This window comes from Esox lucius, chromosome 22 (genome assembly GCF_011004845.1).
Source record: "Esox lucius isolate fEsoLuc1 chromosome 22, fEsoLuc1.pri, whole genome shotgun sequence".
Taxonomy (NCBI): Eukaryota; Metazoa; Chordata; class Actinopteri; order Esociformes; family Esocidae; genus Esox; species Esox lucius.
The window spans coordinates 2274364-2294369 of record NC_047590.1 but is presented as its reverse complement, the minus strand read 5'-3'; the positions used below and the strand labels follow the sequence as shown (position 1 = coordinate 2294369).

Sequence of the window (20006 nt, the reverse complement as noted above, 5' to 3'; positions counted from 1 at the left end):
CAACTAAGGTACCACCCGCGACACTGCAACATCACAACTAAGGTACCACCCGTGACACTGCAACATCACAAATACGGTACCACCCGTGACACTGCAACATCACAACTAAGGTACCACCCGTGACACTGCAACATCACAACTAAGGTACCACCGGTGACACTGCAACATCACAACTAAGGTACCACCCGTGACACTGCAACATCACAACTACGGTACCACCCGTGACACTGCAACATCACAACTACGGTACCACCCGTGACACTGCAACATCACAACTAAGGTACCACCCGTGACACTGCAACATCACAACTAAGGTACCACCCGTGACACTGCAACATCACAACTACGGTACCACCCGTGACACTGCAACATCACAACTAAGGTACCACCCGTGACACTGCAACATCACAACTACGGTACCACCCGTGACACTGCAACATCACAACTAAGGTACCACCCGTGACACTGCTACAATTTGACAGCGCTGTTGTCTGTGTTGTGATGGGGTACAAATTACTAAAGAAGCAAATATGGCTGCGTTGTTGCCGGGTAGCTGTCATTATAATGTGTTTTGGGTGGAGAAGTAGAAAACTGTTAGTGGTTTACCCAAAATACATCTGGTTTTCATCCTCTTCTTCTCATCAGGGACAAACCCAGATCTGAATGACCAGGTCCAAGTCCAATTAACTAGCATGCAGAAACCAAGACCAGCAGTTGTTGTTGTTTCTTAGGTCCCCAGAAATGGCGAAATTGAATACCACTGTTGTTAATGTGTGTATCTGCATTTTTGTGTGCAGGTCCTTCTCTGGTGGGAGTGGTGAGGAAGGACTGGGCATCCGACAACAGTATTGCCCTCTCCTGGCTGGAGGGGGAACAGCAGCCCAACGCCATACTGGACTATGAGATCAAGTACTACGAGAAGGTGAGCTGAATCATCGCCGCCACCCTCTTCTTCATCTTCATCTCCCCCACCTATTTTAAGTTATACCTTAAAAAAAACTCAAACATCCCAAGAACTGTTAATCGAATAAATAATTATTATTTCTCAGTGAACTGCCCTCCCTAACCTGGCCTTCATTCTAAATGACCATAGACCCTTGTGGCCTTTAAGCATCAGGTACAGCCCCTGTAGGAATACAAGAACGGTCAGTTCCAATTGATTTAACATTCTCCCCAGTTACGTTTGCTTGCTAGCATTTTGGGGCAAAAGCATTGATATTGCCTCTACAGCTGTGGAAGTCCCTCACAGACAACAGGGCTGGCTAATCCCTGGTGCTGGCTAATCCCTGGTGCTGGCCAATCCCTGGTGCTGGCTAATCCCTGGTGCTGGCCAATCCCTGGTGCTGACTAATCCCTGGTGCTGGCTAATCCCTGGTGCTGGTGAATCCCTGGTGCTACCCAATCCCTGGTGCTGGCCAATCCCTGGTGCTGGCCAATCCTTGGCTGGGGCTCATGCACTTGTTTTCAGTCACAAGCAGGCCCAAGCTTTGTCAAATTAACACACGAGAACATTTCACCAAAGTTATCAGGATGTGTAGTGAACTCCATTTTGAGAGTAAACTATATTTTAGAAGGGCAGCTGTACATTTGAATACCTCCTTTCGGTGTTTAGTCTCCGGAAGCTTGGGAAAACGTTTGCTTTCGTACCCCATATCTCCGCTGCTTTGTTTTCAGGAGCAGGAGCAGCTGAGCTACTCCTCAACACGTACCAAGACCCCCAGGGCCGTTGTGACGGGCCTCAAACCCTCGACGGTCTACGTGTTTCGCCTGCGCTCTCGAACCGCCACCGGGTTCACAGCGTACAGCAACACGTTTGAGTTCTCCACTGGAGATGAGAGTAAGGACGTTTTGTGTGTGTGTGTGTCTGCGTGTGTGTGTGCATGCTGCAATAGGTTGGTTAACAGTGTTTCTCTACTCCATCCCATAATAGATTCTGGCATGGCAGCTGACCAGGGGCATGTACTGGTGGTTGTCACGGCAGCTGTGGGTGGGTTCTCCCTATTGGTTATCCTCACACTCTTCTTCCTCATCACTGGACGGTAAGGGGCAGCTCACTACTTGGCTGTCATGGCAACGTACCTCTGAAGTAACGCATGTGATGTCCTAAGTCCCCAAGGTTTCCCTTGACTGACTGTTTCCCCTGTCTCACTGTTTCCCCTGTCCGTCTGTCTGACTGTTTCCCCTGTCCCTCTGACTGTTTCCCCTGTCCGTCTGACTGACTGTTTCCCCTGTCCCTCTGACTGTTTCCCCTGTCCGTCTGACTGACTGTTTCCCCTGTCTCACTGTTTCCCCTGTCCGTCTGTCTGACTGTTTCCCCTGTCCCTCTGACTGTTTCCCCTGTCCGTCTGACTGACTGTTTCCTCTGTCTGACTGTTTCCCCTGTCTCACTGTTTCCCCAGTCCGTCTGTCTGACTGTTTCCCCTGTCCGTCTGACTGTTTCCCCTGTCCGTCTGACTGACTGTTTTCTCTGTCTGACTATTTCCCCTGTCCATGTTTCTGACTGTTTCCCCTGTCTGTCTTTCTGACTGTTTCCCCAGTCTGTCTGTCTGTCTTTACCCCTGTCTGTCTGCCTCTTTAATTAACACTGTCTGTCTATCATCACCACTCTGTCTGCACAACTGCTTGATCTATCTATCCATCCATCGATCTATCTATCTATCCATCTATCTATTGATTGATCTGTCTTTACTCAGTCAAACTATCTATTAATCCATCTATTTATGAATCCATCTATTTATGAATCCATCTATTTATGAATCCATCTATTTATGAATCCATCTATTTATTAATCCGTCATATCTATTAATCCGTCATATGTCCTGGTCGCAGGTGTCAGGGGTACATCAAGGCTAAGATCAAGTCTGAGGACAAAAGGAGAGGTCCGTTTCAGAACGTGGTTCCGTTTCCAGGGATAAAAACCTATGTCGACCCAGACACCTACGAGGACCCGACACAGGCGGTCCACGAGTTCACCAAGCAGATAGATCCTTCTAGAATCTGCATCGAGAGGGTGATAGGGGCAGGTACTGAGACACACACACACACTTAATGTCATATAAAGTGCATGACTCAACCCCCTAATCACAAGACTTGAAACATTAAAGTTCTCTCCATACAGAGACCTCTGGCATCATCCGATATTATCTCTGCATTGTCGAGTAGAGCTTCTTCTGGTATAATCTCCTCGGTCGGAAACAATCTGTTTTAATATCACACATTACCACCATTACCACACATTACCACCATTACCGCAAATTCCCAGGGCTGCTTCCCAAATAGCTCCCTGTTCCCTTAACAGCACACTATTTCAGAAGGAACACAATTCCACTGGGCATGCCTACAGGAACACCTAATTCCAGTTGATTTAGGAGTAATTTATTGCATCTTATGGGATCAGTTGTGAGATATTAAACAGTTTAGATATTATTAAACGATTCCACTCTGAAAACAGAAGCTCTCCGTCTGCTGGGCTCAGTTTTATATTCTGTGATTACTGCCTCACTTATTAAAAAGAAGCAGGCTATTTCCATCTTTCTCAGGAGTGGAATATCTTGGTGGATTGCCCCAGCTGTCACACTCCTGTGTGTAAAGGGACGTTAGCTGCCACCTGCTGGTCAGTGTGTGTAGTGTAGTGAGTTATCTCACCGTGGGGAAGTGAGAAAATAATTTTTAGTCTGAACTGAGGCATTGTCATGACTGAACTAAGTGTTTGACCATGTGTATGCACAGAGCCTCCTGGCCACATATGATGCCTTAGGAAAGCAAGAAACCTCATAAAAGACTACAGCCACCCAGGCTATGGTCTGTTCACACTTCTGCCCTCTGGTAGATACTACCGGAGCATCGGGACACACTTCCAGACGAACAGTTTTTACCCCCAGACCAAAAGTCTCCTCAACCAGCATCACTGATGCATGATCACATGATCACATGAACATTCCAAATGCTCTGATGTGTTTCTATGTACATTCAATGTACATGAGCATATTTTAATGTACCACTCATAGGCTCTGATGTGTTTCTATGTACATTCAATGTACATGAGCATATTTTAATTACCACTCATAGGCTCTGATGTGTTTCTATGTACATTCAATGTACATGAGCATATTTTAATGTACAACTTATAGGCTCTGTTGCACACATTTATATTTATAATGTTTAATACTGCTATCCATATTGTCCATATTCCCAATTTCCACAGTCTTTGTAAATGCTGCTAGTTTTCATTGTTATGAATATTTTTGCTATATATTTGCCTTATATCGTCCTGAGTGCTTACTGCGTAGATGTCTTGTGCAGTGTCACAAGGAATTCACTGTTCAGAATGCCATATGGGCACGCAGCCATATCTCTTTCATCATGCAAAGTTGCATTTCATGCACAGTATGGTATGTTTCCCACAGGCTCAAGATGATGATTTTTACCACATATGGGAAAATTAGGGACGTGTTGAAACGCACATAGCCAAGTTTATGCGCGAGTACTGGTGCAAAGAATGACTGGTATTTATCAACGATGACCACGTAATGCTGTTGTAAGGAGCGTTTGATAAATCATACTTTTTCTGTGCATGCAACCATTTCAAGCAGCTGTAGTGCAGTTTCTCCACAACGTAGATAAAGGAGGCCCCTGACTGTGTGTGCTGTTGCCCCAGGGGAGTTTGGGGAGGTGTGCAGCGGGCGTCTGCGGACCGCCGGGCAGACAGAGACCCCTGTGGCCATTAAGACCCTAAAAGGAGGCTACATGGAGCGTCAGAGAAGAGACTTCCTTCGAGAGGCCTCCATCATGGGCCAGTTCGACAACCCCAACGTCATACGGCTGGAGGGGGTTGTCACCAAGAGTAAGACTTCATCCTTAATTAAATCATATGGCTGGAGGGGGGTTGTCACCAAGAGTAAGACCTCATCCTTAATTAAATCATAAGGCTGGAGGGGGTTGTCACCAATAGTAAGACCTCATCTTAATTAAATCATAAGGCTGGAGGGGGTTGTCACCAAGAGTAAGACCTCATCTTAATTAAATCATAAGGCTGGAGGGGGTTGTCACCAAGAGTAAGACCTCATCCTAAATTAAATCATATGGCTGGAGGGGGTTGTCAACAAGAGAAAGACCCCATCCTTATTTAAATCATAAGGCTGGAGGGGGTTGTCACCAAGAGTAAGACCTCATCCTAAATTAAATCATATGGCTGGAGGGGGTTGTCAACAAGAGAAAGACCCCATCCTTATTTAAATCATAAGGCTGGAGGGGGTTGTCACCAAGAGTAAGACCTCAACCTTAATTAAATCATAAGGCTGGAGGGGGTTGTCACAAAGAGTAAGAGCCCATTCTTAATTAAATCATATAGATGTTTTTTTTGTTTTTTTACCAAGAGTAAGACCTCATCCTTAATTAAATCATAAGGCTGGAGGGGGGTTGTCACCAAGAGTGAGACCTCATCCTTAATTATATCACAAGGCTGGAGGGGGGTTGTCACCAAGAGTAAGACCTCAACCTTAATTAAATCATATGGCTGGAGGGGGGTTGTCACCAAGAGTAAGACCTCATCCTTAATGAAATCATATGGCTGGAGGGAGGGTTGTTACCAAGAGGAAGACGTCATCCTTAATTATATCATATTGATGGGGGGGGGGGTTGTCACCAAGAGTAAGACCTCATCCTTCATTAAATCAAATGTCTGGAAGGGATTGTCACCAAGGGTAAGACCAAATCCTTAATCCCCAAAGGAGCAAAAGATTGTTTAAAAAATATCAATGTCGTCCGATAGGAGTAAGATAAAATCTTTAATCCCTGACCCTTTAACATTGTCCAGAGTAAGAGATGTCACTGGTGGAAAATTGCATTTACCTCACTATTCTATCTGCCGTCATATCATGTTATTGTTATTATTGAAGGGCTTTAAGTAATGTTGACACTGTTTCCGATTGTTTTCCAGGCAGACCTGTGATGATAGTGGTAGAATACATGGAGAACGGATCCTTGGACTCTTTCCTCAGGGTGAGATGATAACTTTTATCCAACATCTTTAACACCTTTAAGAAGTTCGCCATCACCCTCCAGGTGTGGTGGACTGGGATGAAATATGATTGCCTTGCCTCGTAAAGCTTTAGCGGCTCCTTGTGGCAGCTTGTACACCTGTGAGTTAAATTGAGGTTGAAGCCTGGAGAGTGTGTTCCCTCTGGCACGTAAGAGTTCTGGGATAGACTTCCTAACTGATTTATCAGCACAATAAGCACCAGAACGGGATTGAATGTGCCTCGGAAGACACGTATCTCAACATCGACTGTCCGCTGGGAGTTGCTGCATTGAAGCAGGGCTTTAATCACACATGGATGTCACCACATTCTGGAGGAAACCGGGGTAAAAGTATTTCTGCCACACCCTCCACCCTTTTCCCCCTCCCTGTCTTTACTTGTCTCTCTCCCCAGAAACACGACGGGCAGTTCACTGTCATCCAGCTGGTGGGGATGCTGCGCGGCATCGCGTCTGGTATGACCTACCTGTCCGACATGGGCTACGTCCACCGCGACCTGGCCGCCCGCAACATCCTGGTCAACGAGGCCCTGGTGTGTAAGGTGTCCGACTTCGGCCTGTCCAGAGTCCTCGAGGATGACCCAGAGGCTGCGTACACCACCACGGTGTGTGTTTGTCTGTGTGTGTGTGTGTGGGTGTGAGTGGGTGTAGATTTGTGTCTGTCTGTGCGTGCATGTGTGTGTGTAAGTGTAGGTGTGTGTGTGTTTGATGTGTACAGCAAAAAGGCTCTGGGAGAATGGGATTAACTTGGTGGTATTTGTGCCTTCTGTCCAGGGAGGGAAGATCCCAATTCGCTGGACAGCTCCCGAGGCCATCGCCTACAGGAAGTTCTCCTCTGCATCTGATGCTTGGAGCTATGGCATTGTCATGTGGGAAGTGATGTCATATGGAGAGAGGCCCTACTGGGAGATGTCCAATCAGGATGTGAGTTTTAATGCTCCATTATTCCTCTTATCCAATCAGGATTTGTTCTAATGTTCCATTATTCATCATGTACATAAGGATGTGACTTTTATTGTTCCATTATTCCTAATGTCTAATTAAAACGTGACTCTCCTGGAGGTTTATGTGCTGCTTTAGCAGATCCAGATTAGTTGTAGGAAAAAAAATTCCTACGAATAAAATCATCCTCAACCAATATTTTTTTCCTGGACCCGGATAAACCTGTCTGGGAGAGACCCTGAAAGATCTCATATTATGATGATGTCTATGTTTCTTTGGGTTGCATTCAATGTGGATGAAGACATTTTAATGCAGAGGCAGATCAGACTAAATTACACCATTACATGTGGCTTATTTTAATGTTTAAACTCCAGGTGATCCTGTCCATAGAGGAGGGCTACCGTCTCCCTGCTCCCATGGGCTGTCCCGTGGCCCTCCACCAGCTGATGCTACACTGCTGGCAGAAGGAGAGGGGACAGAGGCCGTACTTCAGCGATGTGGTCAGCTTCCTGGACAAGCTCATCCGGAACCCCAGTAGTCTGATGACCCTGGTGGACCACGTGCACAGGTAACTGACCCCTGACCCCTGACGTTAGCCCAACATTTCTCTTTTGATCGACGGGAGCGGCATACGGTTTTCACTCAGATCTCCCGTTGTGATAATATGCCCTTTTTCAAAACTCAGTTTCCCAGAGTCCCCGGAGGTTATGCCGCACTACCCTCTGTTCATCTCCATCGGCGATTGGCTGGACTCCATCAAGATGAGCCAATACAAGAGCAACTTTCTGGCGGCCGGGTTCACCACGCTGGACTCCGTCTCTGCCATGACCCTAGAGTGAGTGGGGCGACACAAAGGGGGCATTCCGAATATAACCCGCCCCCATCCACCAGTGTCTTTAAATAGGGACAAGGTGTCATTTTGGGACACAGTGTGACAAGACGTGTGGGGAAGCAGGATGTGACATCATCTTGACATGTGTGGGGAAGCAGGATGTGACATCATCTTGACATGCGTGGGGAAGCAAGATGTGACATCATCTTGCATCTTCCTTCAGATGGGCCCTGGTCCATTTGATTTGATAAACGTACATCCCCATGCAGGAGGTTATATGGGGGGAGACTGATTTATTGGGTTTATCTAGTGCAGTGGTTCTGGTACCTGAGCTTCCCACGGGATATACTTCAGACATAAAGATAAAATGTGCATGAGGGGGTACTTCATAGGTACTCTGTCCAGGCTAAAATTAACCAAAAAAAAACAAAAAAAATGCAGTTCTCTTACCAAGTATGATTCTACTACCAAGTGAGCTACCTGTGTCTGTTTGTACATTAATAGGGATACTGAGTTAACCTAACGGACATTTCTGTGTCTGTTTGTACATTACTAGGGATACTGAGTTAACCTAACTGACATTTCTGTGTCTGTTTGTACATTACTAGGGATTCTGAGTTAACCTAACTGACATTTCTGTGTCTGTTTGTACATTGCTAGGGATTCTGAGTTAACCTAACTGACATTTCTGTGTCTGTTTGTACATTACTAGGGATACTGAGTTAACCTAACTGACATTTCTGTGTCTGTTTGTACATTGCTAGGGATACTGAGTTAACCTAACTGACATTTCTGTGTCTGTTTGTACATTGCTAGGGATACTGAGTTAACCTAACTGATATTTCTGTGTCTGTTTGTACATTGCTAGGGATACTGAGTTAACCTAACTGACATTTCTGTGTCTGTTTGTACATTGCTAGGGATACTGAGTTAACCTAACTGACATTTCTGTGTCTGTTTGTACATTGCTAGGGATACTGAGTTAACCTAACTGACATTTCTGTGTCTGTTTGTACATTGCTAGGGATACTGAGTTAACCTAACTGACATTTCTGTGTCTGTTTGTACATTGCTAGGGATACTGAGTTAACCTAACTGACATTTCTGTGTCTGTTTGTACATTACTAGGGATACTGAGTTAACCTAACTGACATTTCTGTGTCTGTTTGTACATTACTAGGGATACTGAGTTAACCTTACTGACATTTCTGTGTCTGTTTGTACATTACTAGGGATACTGAGTTAACCTAACTGTTGTGTCTACATTACCCATCCTGCTCAGGGACGTCAGGCGTATTGGAGTGTCTCTGATCGGCCACCAGAGGAGGATAGTAAGCAGCATACAGACTCTGCGCCTGCAGCTCCTCAGCGACCAACACAACGGCTTCCATGTCTGAACGAGGCCCGGCGCGAGGCCCTGGAAGACACACACACAGGCCTGGGATGTGTTTATTGGGCCCCAAGCAAACTGAACCAGGGAAGGACTACCCGGAAGTGTTCAATAAGGAGAGGTTGTTTCTCGATGCGGTTCGGTGAACTGTTACCAGACTAATGTGGTTTACACAGGAGGCGTCCACCTGTCCCCGATCCTGGTGACTGGGGAAGGAGCTAGTTTCATCCTTCCCTGAACCTGGTGACTGGGGAAGGAGCTAGTTTCATCCTTCCCTGAACCTGGTGACTGGGGAAGGAGCTAGTTTCATCCTTCCCTGAACCTGGTGACTGGGGAAGGAGCTAGTTTCATCCTTCCCTGATCCAGGTGACTGGGGAAGGAGCTAGTTTCATCTTTCCCTGATCCAGGTGACTGGGGAAGGAGCTAGTTTCATCCTTCCCTGATCCAGATGACTGGGGGAGGAGCTAGTTTCATCCTTCCCTGATTCATGTGAATGGGGGAGGAGCTAGTTTCATCCTTCCCTGGTCCAGGTGACTGGGGGAGGAGCTAGTTTCATCCTTCCCTGATTCATGTGACATGGGGAGGAGCTAGTTTTATCCTTCCCTGATCCAGGTGACTGGGGGAGGAGCTAGTTTCATCCTTCCCTGATTCATGTGACATGGGGAGGAGCTAGTTTCATCCTTCCCTGATCCAGGTGACCGGGAGAGGAGCTAGTTTCAATCTGCATCCCAAATCGCACCCTATTACCCATAGTGAGCCATTTGGGACACAATTTTGTTGTGAGGAGCCCGGAGAGACACATCCACATGTGTTGTTCCTATAGTGGAAGGGGGTATGTCTGAAGGGTGGCTTAGGTATGACTGTGACTGAGTCTGAAGGGGGACTGAGGTATGACTGTGACTGAGTCTGAAGGGTGGCTTAGGTATGACTGTGACTGAGTCTGAAGGGGGACTGAGGTATGACTGTGACTGAGTCTGAAGGGGGACTGAGGTATGACTGTGACTGAGTCTGAAGGGGGACTGAGGTATGACTGTGACTGAGTCTGAAGGGGGACTGAGGTATGACTGCGACTGAGTCTGAATGAGAACTGAGGTATGACTGTGACTGAGTCTGAAGGGGGACTGAGGTATGACTGTGACTGAGTCTGAAGGGGGACTGAGGTATGACTGTGACTGAGTATGAAGGGGGGCTGAGGTATGACTGTGACTGAGTCTGAAGGCTTTCTAATATGGACAACATATGAAACGGTCATCACTAGGTAATAACACAGCCTCAAAGACTAAATGGAGGCTTAGCCCCACCTATTTCTAAAATGTGTCTTCTTGAGATCTAATTTAAAACCTAACCTTTTGCACACTGCTAACCTTATGCCTAAACAAACTGAAATTAAGAAGAAAAAATCATGAATTTGTGGCTTTGTTATTTAGTGGAAACCCCTTTGGAGGAGTCCAGTTGTTTGATGAACAGGATTAAATATGTCTCATTTAAGTTCATATGTTTTCTTGTTGATCAAACACTGGAGATATTTCTGACCAACAGTATGTTAAAAGACAATGGTGAGGCAAGTGAAGACAACTGAATGTCATCCAATTTTATAAATGTATAGTCCATCATTCGCAACTCAGTAACATGTAATATTTGTGCTGAAGTCAGTTTCTGTGAAAAGGCTTTGCTAAGTTCGATTAGATATCCTTGTTTCGTTTTAATCCACAGTCTTTATCTTGTCTTGGCAATATGCAGTTTCTTTAGCCTGAGTTCTAGTCTTTAAGTACAGTACTATAGCATACCTTGTTAGTCATTGACATGCCTTGATTGGCTTGAAAAGAACCGAATAAGAAAGGGCGTCCACAGATCTGTGTCCAGGCTACTGGCACCAGGAAGAAAGGTGCCACTTCACTCCACAAACACCACAAACCGGAAACAACCTCAAACACATATCATGTGAAATGCTTTGACTGTACTTTGACTGTAGTACAAATCCATAGTGCTTGAGCATCTAGATTTTCAGATTACTTTGTTTTGTGATCAGGTACTAACTTATTCTGGCTACTAGTGTTTTTATCTGACATTCCACTACAAATACCTCATGTGACCTCCAAACATTGGGAATGACACATCACTGACCATATCCATGATGTGCTTCTATGGGAAGATGGGAGACGATGATTAGGACCTCTGAATGTTCTGTCTGGAATGATAATGAAAGATAATGTAAACTATGTATAAATTATGGGTAGCTAGAAAGCATGATAAAACCATGATGGACAAATACAGATTTTCCCAACAGAAACACACCAACATGCGCAAATATGTCTCTTAAAGGAAAGTTTTTTTGGGATGAGACATAGTTACAATTGCTTATTGAACATCACAAAATTAGGATGGGAGAAAACTGGGTAAAGTTGAAAATAAGTAAATAAATAATATGAAGACTGTTTAGAGTGTAGGAGAACCCCCCCCCCGCCCCCCCGAACTGACTCATTCTTATTCTGTATATCTGCTGAGAGACTCTCAAATATTTTCTTGACATTGAGAATTCTCTTGGGGTGGATCTATGTGTCCCATTGAAGCAAATCAAACTGGGATCTACAGTAGCACACACAGACACACAGACAGAGACATGCACACATTATGAATGCTTTTTCCTCTTACAAATGTTTTATTTTATTTTTGGATATTTATTAACTGGTCAATACCAGCCAGGAAGGCTGTATATTTATTAAAAGATTTAGGCTCTGCTTGGGGTGACGTATTATTGCCATTATTTTGACTCCTAAATTAAAATTCGCGTATTCATTGTAATGTTTTGGTAATTATATGGACCGCCATCATTGGTTGTAGCTCCCATGAAGACCAGTGGATGGCGCCCTTGTTGCGAACACTCAGCTGCGTCGTCCAGGCAACGCGGTATAAACTCCCACTGCTTTCAGAGGACCAAAACACATGTATGTTGGGACGGAGAAATGAATGAAAATACAAAAATGTCATCGGGTTGACTGGTTTTCGTAAACGTGCAGTTTGTAAGTTGAAGTATCAAGTTGGAAGAATCGAAGAGAAAAGGACGACTTGCAGGTAAAGAAAACGGTTGTTGCACATTAATGATGCTGGGAAGATAACGCTAGTGCTTGCTAGCAGTACAGTAGCTACCGTAGCTGTTGTCATTCTTTCCTTGGCTTGGGATTAACGTTAGCTAGCTATTTATGTGAAATTTGACCACAGTATTTAACATAGTTAGTTTAGCTAACAATAAAACAGAACTAGTAATCTGCGACACACGGTAAATCAGACCGTGCGTTATGTGAGTTATCTAGCTAACGTTAAGTTTGCTAGTTTTTAAACGTGCTGTCTTATTAGCTCTGCTAGCTAGTTTCCGTTAAGTGTCTAACGCTTACGATAGACGTAACGTTGCGGGTAGCTACCTAGCGTTGGCTGGCACAAACGAGAGATCCCCGGTGACACTAGTTAAATTGGTAACCTTGGTAGCTACGGGACAGTAATGCTAGAGACGGATAGCTACGTGTTATTCCCGCTTTCTGTGTTATTGTACTACTGACACTGAATCCAATCCAGCTTACCTCAAATAGGTGTAGATTGATAGATGGGTATTTTGCTGGCCTGTCCGCTAATGTTAGCTTACCTGCCAGGCAGAGGATATTTCATTTTGTCACTCGTTTATTGCTAATTGAAGGCAAAATGTAATATATTGTAATACAGAGAACCCCCCCCCCCCCCCCCCCCCCCCTCGGAATAGGACGGCCAATGGGTCTTTTTGACAAACTAGCGGGTTGGTTGGGGCTGAAGAAGAAGGAGGTGAATGTTCTGTGTCTCGGACTTGACAACAGCGGCAAGACCACCATCATCAACCAACTCAAGCCGACTAATGTAAGTAGCAATAGCTAATAATAGAAATAAATACATTTGAAGATATAAGTCACTTGTTAGAATTACTGGTTTTCGGATAAACAGGGGAGATGTAGATCAGAGAAGCGGATAGAGAAATGCATGGATAGTAAGGACATTAATGGATGTATGTTATTTCTGTCTAATCTGTTGATTTGGTGTGCAGGCCCAGACACAAGACATTGTCCCCACCATTGGATTCAGCATAGAAAAGTTCAAGACGTCAAGGTAATCAGTGATGTGTCTTTGTTTTTAGACATTGAGCAATGAAACGAATGGCAAAATCATAACTGCAAATTCTCTGGTTCCAGTCTGTCCTTTACAGTATTTGACATGTCAGGCCAAGGACGCTACAGGAACCTCTGGGAGCACTACTACAAGTGAGTCTTCATGTACACACACACACACACGCTGTCAATATTTTATTTCAGCCTACAATTAAAATGTGTTATTTAAAAGGACCTGCCTTATTTACTCTGTATGCCAGGACAGTTAGGGATACCAATATCACATATTTGGACACATGGATATCTGAGCTTAATACCAACCACATTCATTGATTAAGGTAACACAATGTCTTGAAATCATGCAAACAAATTACACTTTGAAACCGTTTATGCATAAAAATGAACTGAAATCAGTTGAACCAAAACAGGTGCAAATTATTAGAAAATCCTTAGAGGGTAACTTAGGAATGTCCAGCCTTCCATAAAGATCAGAAACTTGGTCTGGTTTGGTCTTAACCACACGTGTGGTAACACATCAAGATCAAAAGACCCATCCAAGGCCCTCAAAAGACAGATCATTGATGCCCATGAATCTGGGAGCGCTTACCAAGCCCATATCTCAACTTTAAATGCTGTCCGGAGGCTTGTCGGCCGTGCATGCAAGAAAGCCCTTGAATACGATACACTTGAAGCCGTACTGTGTAGAAGAGTGGGCAGAAATTCCTCTCAGTTGATATAAGTTACAAGAAATGGCACCTAAAGTAATTTCATAAAAAAGGGGGCAACACCAGCTATTGAAGCACGTAACAAATAGATCTGGAAACTCTGACCGCCTCTTGCTTCATGACCACAGACAGAGGTGAAATGTCCAATATATTTATACAGTGGATATAAAAAGTTTACACACCCCTGTTAAAATGGCAGTTTTTGGTGATGTAAAAGAATGAGACAAAGATAAATCATGTCAGAACTAATTCCACTTTTAATGTGACCTATAATGTGAACAATTCAATTGAAAAACAAACGGAAATCTTTGAGGGGAAAAAGGGAAAAATAAAAACCTTACAATAACCTGGTTGCATAATTGCGCACACCCTCTTATAACTGGGGGTGTGGCTGTGTTTAGAATTAACCAAGCACATTCAAACTCATTATTGTGACTTTTTTATTTTTCCCCCTCAAAGATTTTCGTTTGTTTTTCAAATGAATTGTTCACGTTATATGTCACATTAAAGGTGGAAAAAGTTTTGACATGATTTTTTTGTCTCATTCTTTTACATCACAAGAACCTGGCATTTTAACAGGGGTGTATATACTTTTTATATCCACTGTATATATATATATATATTCATATATATATGAATGCTAATGTCCAAGCTACTCAATGGGTTTTTCCCTCTTTTTCAGCAACGACATGTATGACCAGAGCAGCAGTATGTTTAGTGACAAGTGCATTCTAATGGTTTATTAATGACAAATGTTATGGGGCTTAACCATTAGACCAGCTATTGCCAGGACTGGATGTTCATTCTGTTACTTTTAGCCCTATTAAAAAAAAGTCATCTGTGCGAGAAAGCATGTCTTTGATAACAAGCTCCCCTCGGGGGGACATTTTAACAGCATCAGCATACTGTTCTACAGGGTTTGGTGACTCCATGTTTCAGCCACGGGTTGATAACTAGGGTAAGGCTGACAGCACCCCTTGGACAGCCTGTTTTATGCCAGGCTGAATGGAATTGGTGCAGTCAGATAACTTGGATGAAGGATCCTTTGCTGGGACTGGCCAATATTCACTGACTCAGTGAAAACTCAGAATTTACTGTCAAGCTTAACCATTCAAATTGGGCAGGTTAATATAGGGGGACAGTTTCGCAAAGAACCGAAAAGTAACTTGTTGTATTCAAGTTTTTTAAAGACATTTTTAAAATGGGACAAAGGACAGTACAGGTCAGCATTTCTAGAAATAATAAGGTTTAACCTTTATTTGTGAAATACTCCCTTATCCTCTGTCCGCCAACATACAGCATCTATAACGGCTAAAAGACAAATATTACATTTTAGTTAGAGATTCAGCTAAAAAATACCAGGGAGGTTATTAGAAAGTAGCATAAAGAAGGGGGTGATTGGTATATGGGAAAACAAATTCTGTTGTTTGTGGATATGCTGGACACCTTAACAGAAGAGTTCTTCAACTATTATATATACCTGTAAATATTCAGTAAATGTGTGAATTCTCCACTGCACATTTAGAATTGCCATATGTAATGCATGTGCATCAATGGCGCACTTATACATTCCACTTTTCTGTCCTCCTCTATTTGCACTTCTGGTTAGACGTTGTTCTGTATTTGTAATGTCCAATGACAGTAAAGTTGAATCTAATCTAACAAGGTTAAACAGGATGCAGGTGACAGACATGTCCTAGAGGAGAACCTGCTTCAGTGGTGTTCTCTGTACCGCAGGGAAGGTCAGGCCATCATCTTTGTGGTGGACAGCGGAGACAAGCTGAGGATGGTGGTGGCTAAAGAGGAACTGGACACCCTCCTCAGCCACCCAGGTAAGACAGCATTCACATCCCAAATGACACCCCATTCACTACATAGTGCTCTATTTTGTACCGGAGCGGGAGGGCTAGATTTAGGGAAAAGGGTGCTGATTCACAGGCAGAGGTCATTGCTTCTTACCTTGGTAGAGGAGATTGTATGTGGGCACCTGGTTTCTCCTCACCTGCACGGATTGTGTTTGTTCTGTAGTGAGATATGTCCATGGCTGACGAATTTGAATGTCTTCTGCCCAGACATCAAGCACAGACGCATCCCTCTCCTGTTCTTTGCCAACAAGATGGACGTCCGGGACGCCCTGTCTTCAGTCAAGGTGTCCCAGCTCCTCTGTCTGGAGAACATCAAGGACAAACCCTGGCACATCTGGTTGGTACACAAACAAACACACACACACACTGCTTGTAACGCCAAACCATCATACTGGCACGAATATGGTATGATTGTTCTGCTAAGAAGAGGATTTGTGTTTCTTAACTGATCTAATAGTTGTTGAATTGTTTGTCCATGTTTTAGTGCCAGTGATGCTGTCAAAGGAGAAGGGTTACAAGAAGGAGTTGATTGGCTCCAAGGTATGGTGTGAAATTATTTTTCTGCTTACAAAATGTATTTAATTATTTATGTATGCATCAACAATCTAAATTATTTTTCTCCATTTTATGGCATTTATAGAACAAATTTCACTGTGAGTATTCAATTTCAGTAGTGTGTAGTTTACTGTAGTAAAACGTTGAAACTGTGGAATCTTCTCTGTTACTTGACTTTCCTTTATGCCTACAGTATGTGACCTGTCGGTTTTATACCTGTACAACTTATTGTGTTCATAGTCCCTGTATAACCTCTTATAAACGTCTGGTGTTCATAACCCCTGTATAACCTCCTATAAACATCTCATGTTAATAGTCCCTTATAACCTTCTTCATCAACAAAGGTGCTTGAATTCGGTAGCACCCAGATTTTCAGCAGTAAGCTGCTACAACATGTTTTAAATTTATGCCTGTTGCTAGTAGATCTTGAGGTTTTATTGAGATATATATATTTTTCTATTGGTACCAGGAATCAAACCAAGTAGACTTATAGACTGATGAAACCAATGTGCAATTTAGGTGAACTATTCCTTTAAGAAGTAGGCGGAGCCACCCAGGCAGTGTAGGGGTTTGAAGAGCTTAATGTCCCAGGCTGTTCTTGACCGTTAGGTTGAGTCTTCACTGTACTGCCAGCTGAAGATTGGTCAGGAAGCCCCATAGGTGACGCTAACTGGAAAGCATCAACATGTTCAGCATGGATTTCCTGGCGTTACCACGCTATTGCCACTCCCTCCTAGCCCAGCCAACTGGTTGGAAGAGCAGTGGGGCGGGGACAGTAGAATGGCACGGGGGTTGGCCTATGAGGAAGGCCTGTCGCTATCATCAACTCTCCTGAATCCGTGGGGAGTGTTTGTGATGAGAAAATAAATATACGTTCATAACTTGTAGTAAAGTAAAAAGTAGGAGAAGCTTTTGGGTAATAAAGTCTTGATGTAGGTACCGCAGATTAGTTTCCCTTATTGGTGACTTTGAGAACTGATGTTCATTCATTTCTTCCAGATCAAATCAGAACGATGAAAACATGAAGTGAGATAAACATGACGGGGGAAATGCCACTGTCAGCAGCAACGGCAGGGTAACCACGACAACGGCTCTGGAGTACCCCTGGTGCTGACCCCCTGTGGTGTGACCCTCACCACACACACACACACACACACACCACCGCAAAGGAGTTGGAGCCAGTTATCACCTTTAAACATCAACCAGTACAGAAGACAGCTTCGCTTTAGAAACAGATCATGTGGTCATTAGAATTCTGATTTATTGCCTCACACACACACACACACACTACCCTAAATCCCATGTAAGGTTACATTGTTTTGATTTTGACTGGCAAGCTACAGTAATGCCTTACTAAGTGTTTTCAATGCACTAGCAAAATATTTCTGTCATAATTGGTTCTCTTGCTAGTGAATTATAAATATAACCTAAGCTCATATTAGCTGTAAATCGCCCAGGTATTACTAAATTCAACCTTATATCAGAACTAGGAGCATACAGTACATTTGTAGAGTTGTCATCTATAGATGTTTTTAAAGAGATATTTATTTGTACAGACCAGGACAGTAGCGGCCTGCCTGAGTTGGGCTGGTCGGATCACCAGTGGTTCCTCCTTGGAAAAGATAAGGGAAGCCATATTCTTTACATGTAATGTAGAAGTTCTCCTGGTGATTTTAAAAAGAATGTAACATTTTGCTATGTTGTTTTTATTGATCCGCCAACTGTACAATGTTACAAGAATAAAGAAATGTAGTCTCTCTCCAGTCTCTGCCTCTATCTCGCCTTCCCTCTCCATGTGTCTAACTGCCTCTGTCTTTCAGATCTCTTTAGTTAATTTCTCTTCAGTTTCTCTCTGTTGTCAGGTGTCTCTCTGGACTTGTTAACTAACTGTCTCCTAACAGCCTCCTCTCAGTCCTTCAGCGTTACGCTGAGTCAGTCTCTGAATTTCCTCTGTCCCCCAGTCCCGGAGTGCACTCTCATCATGGGGTGCTATTTGGACCACAGCCATGAAGTCAGGTGTTTTTACAGGTGGTGGGGAAATGCCAGGAAGTAGCCGCACACTGGCATCCTGCTAGCCCACACCCAAACAGTTGGTTACACACACGGTGCCATGACAGACATCTTCTATGTGCATGTTGTTTGTCAACAGCGACAGCTGTTCGTTAGCAGCAGCCCCGGTCCACCTACTCTCTGTCTGTCAGCCAGATTTAGTGAAAACCTCCTCGGGCTGTGTCCTGAACGGCATCCTGTCTGCTGGCCAGATTTAGTGAACTACTCCTCCTGGCTGTGTCCTGAACGGCGTCCTACTCCCTCTCTCTCGGCTCAGGCCAAAAGCAGCGTGCTATGGAGGGCGCCGTTTGAGACTAAGCAGTGGTTTAGTGATCACGACCAGCGTCCATCCACGGCTGGACCCCTATGCGCCGTCTGCCAATGATTCAATTAATTAGTGATAGAGCTAGCATCCTTGCAGAGTCCAAGGCACGGCCCTCTGTGATGGCAGGGATATTATCAGTAGGACAATGTGCTCTGCCACAAAGCAGAAATGGTTCGAGGATCACAACAAGGAGTTCAAGGTGTTGACTTGGCCTCCTAATTCCCCAGATCTCAGTCCAATTGATCATCTGTGGGATTTGCTGGACAAACAGGTCTGATCCATGGAGGACCCACCTCGCGACTTACAGGACTTAAAGGATCTGCTGCTAACGTCTTGGTGCCAGATACCACAGCACACCTTCAGAGGTCTAGTGGATTCCATGCCTGGACTGGTCAGGGCTGTTTTTGTGGCAAAAGGGGGACCTACACAATATTAGGCAGGTGGTCATAATGTTATGGCTGATCAGTGTGTGTGTATATATATATATTATTTTCACAGTTAAACTTAGTTTATAGTTCCGTGACTGGGACAGGCACACGGCTGGGATGAAGGTCGTAATATTTAGGAATAAATATATAAAGAATCATTGATTCCAATGTCCAAATCTGGAGGGAGAAACTAATGATTGTAGATTGAACACCACAAAATAGTTGCTTTTTTTCATTTTCTAGATAGGTGTGTTTGTGTCAACGGCTCCCACACTCCCCCCGTTCCGGGGTCAAAGAGTCGTGAGTCAGCTGACAGGACGCTCTGCCGCTGTTGATTGTGACAGCAGCGCAGGCGAACCCCACCTCTGGCACTTCCTGGTTGTCATCTGCACACTGTCAGCAACCAAGGAATCACCCCTGTCGTCAGGGAGACAGGCCAGAGATGGAGAGCAGGGAGACACTTGGAGTGGCAGTTGACTCGGAAGCAGTTCGCCCTGACAGGCAAAGCATTCACCTCATCTTCATGGAAACGGGTATGTTTGGATTCGAGTTCCACGACGACGACAGAATGTTTTCCAGAGAGTCTTCATCAGATCCAGACGGAAAAGCATTGGGGCCAGGTCCATTTTGGAAACTGAACTTCTAACTCCTGTCATTGAATAGGTGACCTTTTCCAAGCTGGGTAGCCATTCCTATCAGATAGATAACATCTCCAGGAACAACTGGACAATC

General features: G+C 44.2%; 2 protein-coding genes across 6 annotated transcripts in view; both read left to right on the top strand.

Annotated features, from left to right (window-relative positions):
- epha6 (eph receptor A6) overlaps nucleotides 1-12013 on the top strand; it is a 62676-nt gene extending 50663 nt beyond the window's left edge. Inside the window, exons 10-21 of one of the 4 annotated variants that reach the window (XR_003777801.2) lie at nucleotides 798-922; nucleotides 1675-1837; nucleotides 1931-2039; nucleotides 2830-3023; nucleotides 4658-4843; nucleotides 5939-6000; nucleotides 6432-6641; nucleotides 6811-6960; nucleotides 7353-7546; nucleotides 7664-7813; nucleotides 9093-10054; nucleotides 10123-12013. Coding sequence is in view for 1 of the 4 variants with exons in the window: in XM_029116789.2 (XP_028972622.2) it covers nucleotides 798-922; nucleotides 1675-1837; nucleotides 1931-2039; nucleotides 2830-3023; nucleotides 4658-4843; nucleotides 5939-6000; nucleotides 6432-6641; nucleotides 6811-6960; nucleotides 7353-7546; nucleotides 7664-7813; nucleotides 9093-9207 (1658 nt within the window). In the remaining 3 variants the exon portion in view is untranslated. Of the gene's footprint in view, nucleotides 1-797; nucleotides 923-1674; nucleotides 1838-1930; nucleotides 2040-2829; nucleotides 3024-4657; nucleotides 4844-5938; nucleotides 6001-6431; nucleotides 6642-6810; nucleotides 6961-7352; nucleotides 7547-7663; nucleotides 7814-9092 lie in introns of all 4 variants that reach the window. The other 3 variants (XR_004575161.1, XR_004575160.1, XM_029116789.2) reach the window with 3 other exon arrangements.
- Nucleotides 12014-12109: 96 nt separating this feature from the next.
- On the top strand, nucleotides 12110-18235 carry arl6 (ADP-ribosylation factor-like 6). 2 transcript variants are annotated; one of them, XM_010866611.3, is made up of 9 exons: nucleotides 12110-12272; nucleotides 12952-13082; nucleotides 13267-13328; nucleotides 13412-13480; nucleotides 15790-15884; nucleotides 16125-16254; nucleotides 16402-16457; nucleotides 16558-16570; nucleotides 17472-18235. In XM_010866611.3, exons 2-9 carry the CDS (start codon nucleotides 12960-12962, stop codon nucleotides 17500-17502), a joined length of 579 nt encoding a protein of 192 aa, XP_010864913.1. In that variant the 5' UTR covers nucleotides 12110-12272; nucleotides 12952-12959; the 3' UTR covers nucleotides 17503-18235. The 2 variants fall into 2 exon arrangements, with proteins under 2 accessions (XP_010864913.1, XP_010864916.1); XM_010866614.3 differs by lacking the exon at nucleotides 16558-16570 and having other exon boundaries at nucleotides 12111-12272.
- Nucleotides 18236-20006: the final 1771 nt, after the last annotated feature.